Source organism: Phascolarctos cinereus, unplaced genomic scaffold, assembly GCF_003287225.1.
Source record: "Phascolarctos cinereus isolate Bilbo 61053 unplaced genomic scaffold, phaCin_HiC Scaffold_5;HRSCAF=322, whole genome shotgun sequence".
In the NCBI taxonomy this organism is placed as follows: domain Eukaryota; kingdom Metazoa; phylum Chordata; class Mammalia; order Diprotodontia; family Phascolarctidae; genus Phascolarctos; species Phascolarctos cinereus.
Genome location: NW_027555958.1, coordinates 242,750,808 through 242,766,388, shown reverse-complemented (window position 1 = coordinate 242,766,388; position 15,581 = coordinate 242,750,808). Strand labels below are relative to the sequence as shown.

General features: G+C 37.6%; 1 protein-coding gene across 13 annotated transcripts in view; it reads right to left on the bottom strand.

Annotated features, from left to right (window-relative positions):
• Window positions 1–15,581, bottom strand: part of ILRUN (inflammation and lipid regulator with UBA-like and NBR1-like domains) — a 101,085-nt gene that overhangs the window by 43,276 nt on the left and 42,228 nt on the right. For all 13 annotated transcript variants that reach the window (XR_013487056.1, XR_013487055.1, XR_013487057.1 and 10 more), the window contains one exon: window positions 10,482–10,679. Coding sequence is in view for 9 of the 13 variants with exons in the window: in XM_078155411.1 (XP_078011537.1) it covers window positions 10,482–10,679 (198 nt within the window). In the remaining 4 variants the exon portion in view is untranslated. The remainder of the gene's footprint in view (window positions 1–10,481; window positions 10,680–15,581) is intronic.

Below are 15,581 nucleotides of genomic sequence, written 5' to 3'. Positions count from 1 at the left end.
AAAGTACCCAAAATTGATAAAATCCAATAAAACTCATGCCTTCAGAGTTCTACACACAAATGTATCAAGTATATCTAACAGGCAAGATGGACTGGAGACAAATCTCTCACAAGAAAAGGAGTCCTTGGGGCAGCTAGGTGGTGCAGCGAGTAGAGCACCGGCCCTGAAGTCAGGAGAACCTGAGTTCAAGTCTGGCCTCAGACCAAACACTTGACACTTACTAGCTATGGGACCCTGGGCAAGTCACATAACCCCAATTGCCTATTTAAAAAAAAAAAAAGAAAGAAAAGGAGTCAAATCAGATGATCACTGGGACTGGAATATACCTCTGGAAGGTTATACTTTATTCAAAAGACACAAGCAAGAGGATATTGTGGGGGTAGGGTGGCAAAGCACTACATATTAGGAAGACAACTCATGGGAGGGCGTAAGAACCTAAAGCAGACCTGCTTCAGTACCTGCTTTGGTAGGAGGTAGGGGCCAAAATTAAAAGTAAGCTAAACTTCTTCAAGGCTGCAGATAGGTTTTTAGTGGCTCACTTTCCAAGTAGTGGCTCACTTTCCAAGTAAAGGTAACTAGTGACAATGGTTGGTAGCCTTGGGACAAACAGGAAAGTGGGTAGTAGCAGGCTGCCTGAAATCCTTTGGTGGGCTACAAGCAGCTCGGGCCATATGCTGTGCAGGACCGACCAAAAGAAATAAGCATGATGGAGGATCAAAAGAGACAGATAGAAATTATCACCAGAATATATTACATACCACCTGGACAGAGAAGGAAAAGAATCCTAGAAATAGATCATAAGCCTGAAATAGAGGTATGATAGAGTAATCATGATAGAATTCAATTAACCAGGCATGTACAAAAGAAGTCTGACAAAGGCAAAGCATGCCTTGTTTTAATGATTTTATCATTCAGATGATAGAAGAACCAATTCAGATAACCACTATGATGGTGGATCTGACCTGCAAGGGGGAAAGGATATGAGAATGGAAATGACAGGAACTTTGGGGGTAAAAGGCCCACTCCCTCTTCAAATTTGAGAGACAGTAGAAGAAAGCTCGGTATAATGACATTCATCTTAGACTCTGGAAAAATTCATTTCAAAGGGATCAGAGAAAAGAAGATAGGTATAATCTCAAAGACTAAATTTCTTTAAGGAAATTCTAAAGAATGAAATTTTGAGAATACAAAGAAAAGCCATCAAGGAAGAAAAGAAAGAATTAACTAGAAACCAATATGGATACACAAGGAACTCATGAACCAATTTAGATTAAAAAAAAAACATACGGAGAAGATAAATGCAAATAAAAGAAAAGGAGAATGAATAAAAAAGTGTAGCACAATACTGGTTGAATGTATCAAGAATAAGTTGAAGTTTGCAAAAAAAAAAAAAGCTCAGGAAAATAGAAAGGTTTGATTTTTTGTTTGCTTTGTTGTAGGTTTCTGGGTAGGGAGGGGTTGCTTTTTTGCTGCACTGCCCAAAAAGGACAAAAGAAGGAATATAGCCAAAATACCTACTGAGCACTTATGTGCCAAGGCTCTATACTAAGGGTGGAGTGGGAGTGGGGTGGGGAGTAACAAATACAAAAATGAAACAGTCCCTGACCTCAAGGGGCTTCTATTCTAAAAATAAGTTTTGGGAGGGAGTTCACTGGCAGCTCAAGGGAATCAGGAAAGGTTCTACAGAGAATGTGGTACTTGGGCCAAATTGTAACGAAAACCAGGGGTTCTGAGGGGAGAAAAAGTATACTCCAAGCATGGCAACATAGAATGCCGTAGATGAGGAGCAGCAAGTAAGCCATTTAGCTAGATAAAAGTATGCAGCACCAGGTTAGAAAGAGATTCAAATGCCAAAGAATAATATTTATTCCTGATCCTAGAAGTAAGAGGAAGCCACTGAAATTTACTGAAAAGGAGTAGTATAGTCAGCCCTACATTTTATCACGATTATTTTGGCAAATGCATGGAGGTTAGATTAGAGTGGGGAGAGACTTTAGGTAAAGAAACCAAATAAAAAGCCAAAACCAGGGGAAAGGTGATGAGAATATTAGTGGCTGAGTAGACAACTAGGCCTAGAGTCAGTCTCCTCCAAAAGAAAATCAGCTCCCTGAAGCAAAAACCATCTTTTCATTTTGTCCTTGTATTCCTCAGTGCCCAACATGGCGACTGGCATAGAATAGGTATTTAAATAATACTTGTTGGATTATTTTGGATTGGATGGAAGGAAGAAAATAAGCATTAATTAAGGGCCTACTATGAGCCAAGCAAGGGCAGCCCAGTGGAACAGTGGATAGAATGCCAGGACTCAAGTCAAAAAGACTCATCTTCATGAGTTCAAATCTGACCTCAGGCACTTACTGTGTGACCCTGGGAAAGTCACTTAACCTTGTCTGCCTCAGTTTCCTCACTTGCAAAATGAGCTGGAGAGGAAAAGGGCAAACCACTCCAGTACCTTCACCAAGGAAAATCCCAAATGAAGTCACAAAGAGTCGGGCACAACTGAAAATGACTGAACAAAAACAGCAGCAAAATGGCCAAGTGATGAGGAAGGAATATATATGGAAGGGAATATATATGTAAGAAATATTGCAAAGGCTGAAATAACGTCTGACAATTGATTGGATATATGAAGAGTGGCACTAATGTTGAGAATCTGGGTGACTAGAAAGGTCAAAAGAGGGGTGGCTTTCAGGGAAAGAAGCTCAGCTTAAGACACTTAGCAAGACATACATATTAGACATACAAATGTCTAATGGGTAATTCATTATTCAGGCTTGCAAATCAGGAGAGAGACTACAGCTGGATATGTAGATCTGAGAGTTTCTGGTATAGAGATCAAATTCACAGAAGTTAATGAGTGAGAAAACAGAAGAGTGACCAAGACATAGTCATGAGAGAAATCCACAGAGAGAACATGACATGAATGATGAATGAGTCAAGGTATGTTCTTACATAAGGAGAAGAACCAGAAAAGAAAAATGTCATGAAAACCTAGGACATGAGAAAGTAACCTGTAGGGGAGGGTGGTCAACTCTGTCAAATGTTACAGAGATGACAAGTAGGAGAAAAGACAGTGAAGAGGCAATTAATTTGGTAATTAAGAGATTACTGGTAAGTGGAGAGAGCAGTTGCAATTGAGTGATAAAAACTGAAAGCCAGTCAGTGAATCTACTGTGAAGAGTTTAGAAGAGAGTGAAAGTTAAGGTGAAGTGCCTCAACTTTTGTAGTGACTTAGGAAGTGAAGCACTTATCTGCGGGCTGGGGAAGGGTATGCCTTGAGAAGACTGGAAGAAAGGAGTATTTTGGAATAACCATTATGGAGACACACAATGGTATATAGTACACCCAATTAAGGAAGAGTAAAAGGATTGCTTTAATACAGGGAGGGCCTAGTTAATTAGATAACACAAATTTGTAATGGACCCAATCAACATAATTTCCTGACTTCTCACCCGGTTGAGAGTGGGAGCCAAGTGGTAAGAGTAATCCAGGGGTGAGGTTTGACAGGGCATAAGAAGGAATATGAAAAAGTAGTAGAAGATTCAAGAACAGAAGACAGAGGTCTAGCCTGGTAAAAAACTGAGTGGTGGACAGATTGCATATTGAAGTGAGGACAAAAAAATAAATTCAGGAGGAATAAAGCAAAATATAAAGACACGAAACTTATCAGATATGGTAATTTTGGAAGTAGACTGCTTAGGGGTGATAGACAGATAACTATGTGTACCTGAGGGGAAGTAGAAAAGTAAGTCTTGGGAGATAGGTCTATTGATGAATTTGAAGGTTAGGATATGTGAGTGAATATCAATATGTTTATTGAAGTCACCTAGTATGAGGGCAGGAGTTGGAACAAAAAAGGAGATGAGTCAGGTTAAGCTCACTGAAAAAGCAGCAATAATGTCCTGGAGATTGCTAGATAACAGCTACCAGAAATAGGATTCGGTGATATATAGTCAACCTCAAAGGAGAAGAGGTTAACTTACTAGCTGTGTGGCCCTGGACAAGCCACTAATCCCATTGCCTAGCCAACAAACAAAAAAAAGAGAGGTTAAGTCAGTGATAGTGGTAGAGTCTAGTAGTGATGAGGAACAAGGAGTATTCCAGCACTACGTCTGGGACTATTAAATTGGGAAATACGAGAGAAGGTGCAACCAGTATTAGAAAGAAAGACCAGGGATGTGTTGATTTAGGGGGAGCCAGGTCTCAGTGGGAGGCAAAAGATGAATGAAACATGAGACAAAGAGGCCTGAAGGAAGGGAATTTAGTTTATTATAGTGTGAGAATTCCAGAGGACACTGTAGAAAAGGTGGGAACATATACAGTGAAAGACTAGAGGACAAGAATTGAGATGAAAGAGGATGAGAGTATAAAAAGCAAGGTTTGGGCAGGAGTGGGGGTGGAGAATGTTTTTCCACCATCTGGAATTGAGTCTCACAAGGACTACCAAGGAATGAGTACAGAGTTAACAGTGGATGAGAATAGCTCCAGTGACCAAGGCAGGAGAGTATGATGTTCTTGATCTTGGCTCACTTCCGAGTCTCAACTTGGGGTCTCAACTGTGTCTCTACACTTGGTGTCTCTGGGACTCAGAAAACAGTAGGCACTCCCAAGGCAAGGGAAGCAGCAAACTGATCCCTGCTCAGCACAGACAGGATGGTCACAACTCAGAGACAAAGCAAAGGAGCACAAATCTTATTTTGCTTTGTTTCTTTGCTAAAAATAACTAAAAAGAAGAGTACAAAAATGGCTAACAAGGATTTGAAACCTAAGATGAATGAAGAAACAATAACCAGCTATCCTTGATGAGTTAAAAAGAAAGATCACCAAAATCCCAGATGATTTATCATTTAAGGCAACAGAAAAAATGGCAGATGTGATTGCTGAGCCAGTGTCAGGGATTTTTGTAAGATAATAGAGAAATGGAATGGAAAAGTACTGAGCAGTACCAGAGAAGGAAAAATGTTTTCCCAATATTAAAAAAGGGGGGGGGATGAAACCTACAAAAGCCAGTGAGCTTGACTATAATTCTTCAGAAAACTTCAGAATGGGAGTAGCTAGGTGGCACAATAGATAGATCTGCCTGACTCCAGAGCTGGTGGGTGTTCTGTGTTCCAATTTGACCTCAGACACTTGACACTTAAAGCTGTGTGACTCTGGGCAAGTCACTTAACTCCAAATGCCTCATAAAACAAATCAAAACAAAATTTCAGAATGTACTCTTAGGGAAGGCAATGAACTTTCAGAAAAAGAAGGAAATGTTGGAAGGGCTACAGGAACACTGGCACTGTTGATGGAACCAAGAATTTGCTCTCCACCGCTCTGGTTAACAACTTGGAATCATGTGAGAAAAATGGCTAAACTGTCCATACTCTGCAACAGTGCTCTCACTACGCAGCATATATGCCCTACGGAATGCAAAGACAGAAAAAAAGGTCTAATACATACCAAAATATTCATAATAATACTCTTTAAGGCAGCAAAAAACTAGAAACAAAGTGGTACCCATCAATTAGGGAATGGCTGAACGAACTCTGGCATGTAAATAACAATGAAGTATCACTGTATAATAAAATATGGATGAGGAAGAGAAACATGGGAAGACTATGAAGGGATGCAGATATAAATAAGCAGAATGAAAAGAGCATACACGACTACAGCTACATAAATGGAAATTACAAGGAAATTAAAATGAATACTGTATAATTTTAATAACCAAGTTTGGTCACAGAGAAGAGTTAAGGAAAAATATTTCACTTCTCTGTACAGGTGGGAGATAATGGGTATAAATATTGCCTATACTGTAGAACAAGGTCAATGTGTTGGTTCGTTGTGGCAAAATTATTTTTTTTCCTGTTTCTTTTTAAAATTTTGGTTAAAAGGCTTATCTTGCTGAGGGACAGATGGGAAGGGATATATTGGAAATGTTTTTTTTTTAAAGGCATCAATTTTTAAAAACCACTATAAGTGGAAAAAAAAGTCACTTTTTTCAGCCAAAAAATAGCTTCCTCTCCTAAAAGCAGAGACATGGGAGAATACTACAGCAGAATGTTGTCATACAATAGTCAGATAACACTTGTTCTCCTGTCTGTTTATGCTAGCTGCTTTTGTCACAAGACAGAATTCAACTGGAATGGGAGGCAGAGCATGCAATGACTGTGATGCAAAAACAAAAGTAATCAATAAAACTGATTGTACATTTTAAACTAAAATATATAGTATGTATATATTTATACATATACATATATATATATATATATACACGGCATATATAAAACAAAAAATAAAAAACTGGTTTAAGCTTGACAAGGTAGCTTGTGTTCACTTTACAAAAACAACATGAAGGTTCAAACCAAAGAGTGACAGATTAATAATAAAGTTATTTTTAATAAAACCTAACATAAAATTCAAACTGTTGCTTACAAAGTTGCTTCTGTCGTTTAAACTATCATCAACATCAGTACATCTCATTAACAGCAAATACACAGTAGCATTATTAGTAAAATGAAAGTTAATATATATATTAATAGTGACAAAGGCTTAAAATTTACATGATGTATTTCAAAGACAACAAAAACAGAATTAGAATGTTGTAATGAAGATGTATTTTCTTCTAATTCCCCTTTTAATTCTCTACAGGGATGATGAAATTGTGAACTAAAAAGAAAAATTAGCTCAAACTAAAGAGAGAGAGAATATGAATGTATACATGAGTAAAGAGCTATGCTTTTCTTAAATGGAGTGACGCTCCCTGTACTTCACAAAGTTGTTTTGAGGATCAAGTGAAATAATGTACATCAACTACATAGGAAACCTTCCAATGGTATGTATTTTCATGTTCCAACAGGCCTGTAATCTTATCAACATAGGAATTCCCTGTAACAATGCAGATCACATCTATATTTTCTCCTCCTCTTACATGGATCCTCCCATAAACATTCAACATTCTAGGGGGCTTCCTCTAGCCTTCTTGCCATTATGTAGCTATCAAAAGCTACATGAATGGCCCATCTCCTTTTTCAGACATACAGCTCTGATTACCATCTACAGAACCAATTCCCAAATGGGGACATGAAAAGTCGGACATGACTGAAAACAAATGAACAATAACTTACTTATGCCCACAATGAATCTCCATATTGCCTTCTGAGTAACCACCAACTTTGACCTGACGACACCAAACTACTGGTGTTAAAAAATGATGGGCCTTGGCTTCAGGGAAAAACTTGGGGTCACCGCTGTGATAATAGAGTCACTGATTACTCTCATCCAATCCACACATAACCAATCAGTTGCCAAGTGTTGTCAATTTTATCTCCAGAACATTTGTCATGTCTATCTACATCCATTCACACCACAACTATCCTCGTTTAGGCCCTCAAAGGCAGCTAGGTGGCACGATGGTTTGAGTTCTGTGCCTGGAGTCAGGAAGACTTTAAGTCAAATCCAGCCTCAGACATACTAGTTGTATGACCCTGGGCAAGTCATTTAACGCTATTTGCCTCAGTTCCTCATCTGTAAAATTGAGCTGGAGAAAGAAATGACTTCAGCATCTTTGCCAAGAAAACCCAAAATAGGATCACAAAGAGTCAGACACGACTAAAACAACCAAACAACAATTAACACACACACAAAAAAAATCAGTCTCACTGACAGATCAGATATCATTTGTAAACCCAATCTTCTTCAGCCTAATTACAGAATCACAGATTTAGAGCTGGAAGGAAACTAGAGGTCATCCAGTCAACCTCATTTTATAGATGACAGATGTCACACTTATTTTTTTTTCCTCCTCTGAGGAGAACAGTCAATCAACAAGCATTTATTAAGCTATTATTGTGTGTGCCAGTCACTATACCCACTGTAGAGGACACATGCAACAACATGTACAGACACAAATAGATGGAAAATATATGCAAAGTAGGCATGGGGTAGGGCTTGGACTTGTGATTTAATTAGTACAGAGAGAACCTGGTAAGGAGCTTCCTCTGTTAATGCAAGGTAAGACCAGAGAAGGGGCAAGGCTGCCTGAGGCCCTGAACTCATAGAGGAGTCAGATCTAAATGTATTTAGTAAATGTTCAACAAAATAGTATTGTAAACCACAGATAATGTTGCTTTGTGGCTTTCTGAGTCAGTGTGTGGCCCACAGGCATCTGTTTCTGTTTGAGTTTGACTCTGCTGGACTAGCGCACTGACAGGGCAACACAGCCAGGGGATCTCAGAGGCAGGAACTGAGCCAGGCCTTCCTGGTTCTGAGAACAACTACCTCTCCACTGTGCCACACTGCCTCATACGCAAAGTAAATATAAGGTAAATTCAAAGCTGGCAAGTGAGATCAGAGATACTTGGGGATCAGGAAAGGTTTCACGTAAGAAACACTGCTTAATAGCTAAAACATAAATTATCCCTTGACATTTGTAGGTTTCAGATTTGTGGTTATGGGTTATTAGCGGATTGGCCATCAATAATTAAATGGAATTTTTGTAGATTTGTGATGTACTGTGGAAAATCGCAAATGATGCACATATATAAAGAAAACTAAAAAAAATTCACTAAGTCATAAATGCATAAATATTGTAAATTACTCTATTTTATCTTTTACTACCATATGTATATATGTAAACATTCATAAATTATAAACACTTACACTTTGTTCAAACTTTCAATGCACTAAATAAAAACTAAGCACTCTTTTGGGGAATGCTCCCTCTTTGTCTCTCTACTATCCAGAAACAGTCACATGATTTTCTCCTGAAGTGATCTTTGCTTTGGAGAAGGAAATCCATGAAGCAGTTGTTGCAGCTACACCAGCAGCTGCAAAGATACTACACCATGTATGAGATATTAATTCCTCATAGAAACTGCAACTTTTTTATGGCTACAGTGTTTTTTTACTTATTTTGTGTTTAAAATCTGATCAGAATTATTAAAAATAAAGGTTTGGAATGGGACCTAGAGTTATTCAAAGTTTTTCAGGCTCACAGGGGTCCTGCATCCCTAACCCCCATAAATGTTAAGTGACAACTGTAATAATAATAGCTAACATTTATATATTGCTTACTGTGTATCAAGCACTGTGCTAAACACTTTACAATGGTTCTCATTTGACATTTGACCCTTATAACAACCCTGCTGCAAGATAGATGCTGTTTTTAACCCCATTTTACTGTTTGAGGAAACTGAGGCAAACAGGTGCCCTGCCTAAGGCACACACCTAATAAGTGCCTAAAGCCACATTTGAATTCAGATGTTCCCAACCTCAGATACCGGTCTCCAATCATTGTACCACCTAGGATTTTTAAAATGTGCCATCTAATTCAACCTAACTAAAGTGAAAAAAGACAAGAAACTCTTCTGTAAATGTCAAAAAATTAAAAATAAATTACTTTATGATTGCTACTATTACAGAAATATGATAGTATTTAACAAAGGAAAATCAGACCCTCTAAGACTTAGTCCACTATGGTTCAATGCAAAGATATGAGAACCTGGCATCAAACCAGGACCTCTAAGATCTTAGGCAAACCCTTTACTTCACAGATCTGTTTGCTCATCTGCAAAATGAGAGTATTAGACTTAAACAATCCGTAAGGTCCTTTCCATTTTAAACATTTTGATCCTGTGAAGACTAAGCCTGTTAAACAGTCACCCTGTTGCGCCCCCCCCCCAAAAGACAGTTCTATTTAATTAAAAAATGATTTTTGGGTACAAGATATATTTTCACCTCTTTAAAGATGTTCAAGAATGGGCCTGGCCTAGAGGAAAGGATGGATTAGGTGAGCTCCTAAGGTTCCTTCCATCCCTAAAAGTCCACAATGCTTATATTATATATAATGGAGGCCTATACTGCCTCCGGTATTGGTAAAAAAAAAAAAACCTACCTTAATATTACACAGAATGATGATAATTATTCCCAACTTTTCACTAAAAGCAAACAAAGTCCTGAAGACTACAATCCTCAGGGACTACAGAAAACAAGATAAAGAATGATCTTTGGAATAAAATAATAATATAAATAATATAACACCAATTTCCTCTCATCTAAAAGCACTAAAAAGCAAAAAAAACTGAAGAGAAATAAATGTTCTTATCATGCCACTTGGTAGATGTTTACATAAAACTATACTTATCCCATATGTCTGTTTGGTATGGCTGGTCTCTATTAACCTCCTTGAGGATGGAGACTATGACTTTTGTATTCTGTATAGCACCTAACACCTTATGTGATAAGCATAATAATAATAAGCAATACATAGCATAGCACATTAGGATACTTCTTTTGCTTATACTAAGTTAACTTTAAATCAAATTATCCAGGTGAAAGGGAATAAATCTGCCCCACATGGAGTAGAGTGTTAGAGTTTATTCTACTCTAAATTTATTTTAGGCTCTATATTTGGGGATTGTTTAAAAGACGCTGCACAAGTAGGTTCTATGAGCAATGAGAACGCTCTTCATCTAGGGTTACCATGACAGACTCACCTCCATAGTAGAGTCCTGTAGCAGTGCACATACGCCATTGTCCCTGATACATTCCTGCTATGCTGGGACTGCACATCTGGACACTGACATCTGCCATCTCTTGAGGTTCTAACGATCTCACCATCACCATGTTCACATGTCCAAATTGGTCTCCCCCAACATACTTAAGACAAACCCCTGGTGGCCAAGCCTCTGCTCCTGAGTTCAAACAAAAAGAAAAATGTTAAGACATTAGTGATTCCATGGTTGGTGTGGCTTGCAACATGCCTGCAACCTGAAATAGAGTCTCCTTCATACACACAAGTTGTTTATATCCTAGGACTATACCATTTCCACAATCAGCCAGAAAGAACAAGCATTATGGCAAATAACCTCATATCAATAAAAGAGTTCACATCCTCAAGAGGACACACAAGCAGAAGTAAAACAAATGCTCAAGAATAAAGAAATCAACAGTCTAACAAGCCCAGGATATGTCATCATCATTAACTACACTAAGAAACTGCAGGTGCAAAGGGTCTACATGTCATCCAACCACATTGCTAAACCTTTGGTGGCTTCATTTATTATTCAATAGTCACTATATGGTCTTCAACTTTTTAAGATGCCCTTAAAGTGAAACTGTCACTTTGCTCATCTTTGATTCTTCAAATTATGAACCATCCTGATTTGCTGAGGGCTTGGGACAACCAAGTTACATCCATATTTCCCATTTAAACAATTTTTATTGGTTTTATTCCTTTCCTGTGTCCTCTAAGTAGAGAGATCCTAGGCAGAAATGTGGTAGGAGAGCCACATTGTCAACATTCTTGGAGTTGACAAATTAGTAGAGAGAAAAAAAAGTCCAGTGCTATTGTTCTGGCAACTAATGTAGATGCTACTACTACCAAGCTGTACTGAGAGATCCTAGAGGCTTTGGCCAACAATCCCCTAGGATATGGTACAAATAACAACAATAACAACAACAACAACAACAACAAAAAGCTTTGGCAAAGATCCTCTGAAGACACATAAACAGTGCTTTTAGAATATATTTTTATTTATTTACAAAGTATCAATTTGGTTAAAAATTCAGAGTCACAACATGACTGACAGGAAGCCTCCATCACCAATAGCCCTCTCCATCCACTTACATGCATTACTCTGAAGCCTGAGGCTTATGTCTCTAAGGAAGCAATTAATTCCAATGACTGGAAGTTATCTGGCAGATCAAAACCTTTGGACCTAGACATCCTATACAATAAAAACTAGTGAGCTATAAGAGAAAAGAAGGTATAACGATAATAGCCTGAAAAGGCCAGATAATTTGGAGGTAAGGTAAAGAGGCTAGAAAGCTGGAATAACATCCAGAAAGCTGGTGATAAACAGCCAAATCTTAGAGCTACAAGACTAAGGAAAATTAAGACTAAGAGATGATTCTACTTTAATTGAAGGGCCTTAGACAGATCTACTTTATTTGGTGATCAAAGTAGACTAGAAGAAGGGGGATCTAGCTTAGAGTAGGAGGTTTAGAATCAAGATACCTCATATGAGAATACTAACTTAGAAAATCAAGAAGAGAAACTCTTAGATCGGAAATAAATAAATTCTGAGGGGTAAAGCAAAGTCTAGAACAAGGAAATTACTAAAATAACTAATCTGGAAATAATGTTTCTTTACATAATTCTCTATCTACATAGCTATCTATGGTTTATACTCAAATTCCTCAAACTGTAGTGATTTTTTTTCAATGACTAGCTTAGTTTGAGATACTTAGTACTGAAAAAAGATACAAAGTTGAGGACAAAGAATTAAGTTCCACAGTTTTAATCCAAAGTGGAGTTCCTCTGGCTTCTACCCCAAACCATAAATGGTAGTAGAAGATGTAACTAAAGGAGAAAGCCTCTTGTAGAGATGGGTTTTGTATTTTGATGTGTCTCCTTAAGCAAAAATTGTGCTTGTCAAACCTTTCTGTTGAATAGAAGGCAAAATAATCAGTGACAGCACTACTGCAAATACACTAAGAACACACACCAGTACTATTGTTATTTCTACTGTATTATACAGGACATTGGTGACCTGCCAAGTATATATTCAGGAGGGGAAAAGTAGTTGATATAAAACAATCTCATGGAAAAGCAGCTGCTTGTCAGACCCTGAACACTGGGAAGTATAAGAATAAGGAGAATCACAAAATTGGCATTTTGTTTTGGATAATTTTTAATTCAAACCTAATAGTAGCCCAGTTCACAAAAAAGCTCAAAGAACCTAGAAACTTATTCTAACTAGGAAACATTTTCTGTGAACAATGGTGATGCCTGTTTCAGGGTAAAAGCTTATTTGTAAGATATTACACCAGGGGCAGCTAGGTGGTGCAGTGGATAGAGCACCAGCCCTGGAGTCAGGAGGACCTGAGTACAAATCCGACCTCAGACACTTGACACTTACTAGCTGTGTGACCCTGGGCAAATCACTTAACCCCACTGCCTAACCCTCCACCCCAAAAAAGACCCCATTAAGATATTACACCAAGGAAAATGACAGATTATAAGCAGTATATACTAATATACAGTATATACTTCAAAAATAGTTTAAAGAAACAGCTGAGGGGAAAAAAAAAAGGAGCTTACAGAGATCTTGGTATAAAATCCAGTTAAGCTGGCTTATCCCAAGAACATATGAAGATGGGAAATTAAACCAATCTGCTGACATTTTTAATAATGTGTTCTCATTGCTAACAATGGTGGGAGAGTCCAAATGTGGCATTAGTTCCATCTTAGTATCTGATGTATGTGAATTAATTATAACAGAATTTATTATAAAACTGAGAATAGCAGCTAGACCTTAACAAGTATTTATGGAAAAAACCTGTGCTGGAAGCAATAATTTTTGAAGTGCTTCAATCAATTGTCATTTGATTCCAAAAGAATGAGAAAGACCACAAATCATTCTTTCACACTTCCCCTACACACACACACACACATACACACACACACACACACACACACACACACCCCTTCATATTGGCCATTTTTGCTTAACTGTTTTATGACAAGGAAGGCTGCAAATGTATTTTCCAGTATAGACATAGCCAAATGGGAATAATATAACAAATAAAAGGCATCCATTTTTTTTAAATTTAAGTAACCAAGAAAACATTAGCAATTATTGACCCACATACTTCCTTTCTTAGCATTATATTTCTTTCTTAGCTACATAAAATTTTTATGAAAAGGGTCTGTGCACATTGAATACAAACTTCACAAAAACAAGAAGAGAGGAGTCAGCCTTTTGCATGATTTTTTACAACAGACTACATCTTTATATTCATATGACTATAAGGTGTACAGAATTTTTTTTAAGCATTTGACTTGGTAGAATAAAATACAATCTTGAAAGCTTTCCTTAGACAAATATCTCTCAGATATACAGTAAAATTATATAAAATTCCACAAAAGGTCCAACTCTAGAGATTAATCTGTCAAACAACCTGCTGAACACCAAAATGACATGTTAAAAAGGAAGAGAGAAAGATACATGTTTGCTACAGGTATTCACCAATGTCATGGAAGATTATCTGTACAATAAAGTCTAAACAAAACTAAAAGCTAAACTAGCCATAATTAAGTCTCAACAAAAGGGAAATTTCCTATGGCAAGAGTCTCCAAATCTTCTATTTGTACATGTCAATGTACAAGCTGCACTGATTTTCCCCAAACACCATAAGCCTCTTCAGTGAAATCCGCAGTAATATTGGGAATGGTGAGGAAGGGAAAGGGGAAGGGAACACATATCTATATAGCACATTACTTGCTAAGTACTTTCACAAATACGATCTCATTTGATTCTCACAACAACCCTTCAAGACTATCATCCCCATTTTTCAGTTGAAGAAACTGAAGTAATTTGCCCGGGACCACACAGCTAGTAAACTGTCTGAGGCCAGATCTGAAATCAGGTCTTCCTGATTCCAGGCCCAGCACTCTCTCTACTACACCATCTAGCTGTCTCTCTGAGTTTGGTCCAAACAAATACTGGGGTGAAAAAAACAAAGCATATCAAAGATATTACACCCAGATGATGGCATATCTGCTGAATTAATGTATCAATATGTATAGCTTAGATTAGTGTTGCAAATGAGTAATAAGATAGACTCAGAGCTGAATAAGAGTAAATAAATTGGGCTGGACTGAATTCATTAAGACACCACATTCAAGGATCCCCAAACTGCTCTTAGTTGTAAAAGCCCTTCTCTCTAACAACATTTCTCCAAGGACACTATGCCTATGAATCAATGACCAATAAAATCTCTTAAGAATTAAAATTAGAAATAACCCAAACGATAACAGAAAAACATAAGTGGATGCAAGCAGGCTATAGCATGTAACATGATGATCTGGATGCTAGAAGTAGAATAAAAGGCATTATTAATAAGTATAATAAAAAAACCAGAGGAGCTAAGCAATCCAAAGTGGCACATTATTGCCCCAACTCCAAAATATTAAAATATCAAAGGGCTCCAGTACATTGCAATTTGAAATTCTGCATGAAATCACAGCTCTTTCAAACTGCATGCATTCCTTTAAATCGGTTCTTCCACAACAGGAACAATCCGGGTAACTCTACAAAGCTATTTTACAAATGGACAAAGTTCTAGAAAAATAAAATCACATTTGCATAATTAGCTGAAGAAACAAATTTTAGTCTCAAGTAACCCTTTTCACTTTGGGAAAAAAAAATTCAAATGCAAGGAGTCCAATTCTCAATGCTCATTTAAAAATCTGGTGCACAAATACAGGCCCTGAAAGTCAAGCCAAAACCAAGAGTTCAGATCCCTCATCCAGTTCACAATTTGACATTTTAGCCACTGCTGTCACTACTTTCCCAATTAATCTAACAACCAGCTAACTGCCTAACCAAAACTTTATCTGGACTTTCATAAACTTGGTCATTTTCCTGAAACACAGTATTAAACATCCTTAAAAGGAACTCCAAAAAGCTCATGGATTAAAAATCGATCTGGGGCAGCTAGGTGGTTCAGTGGATAGAGCACCAGCCCTGGATTCAGAAGGACCTGAGTTCAAATCCGGTCTCAGACATGTAACACTCACTAGCTATGTG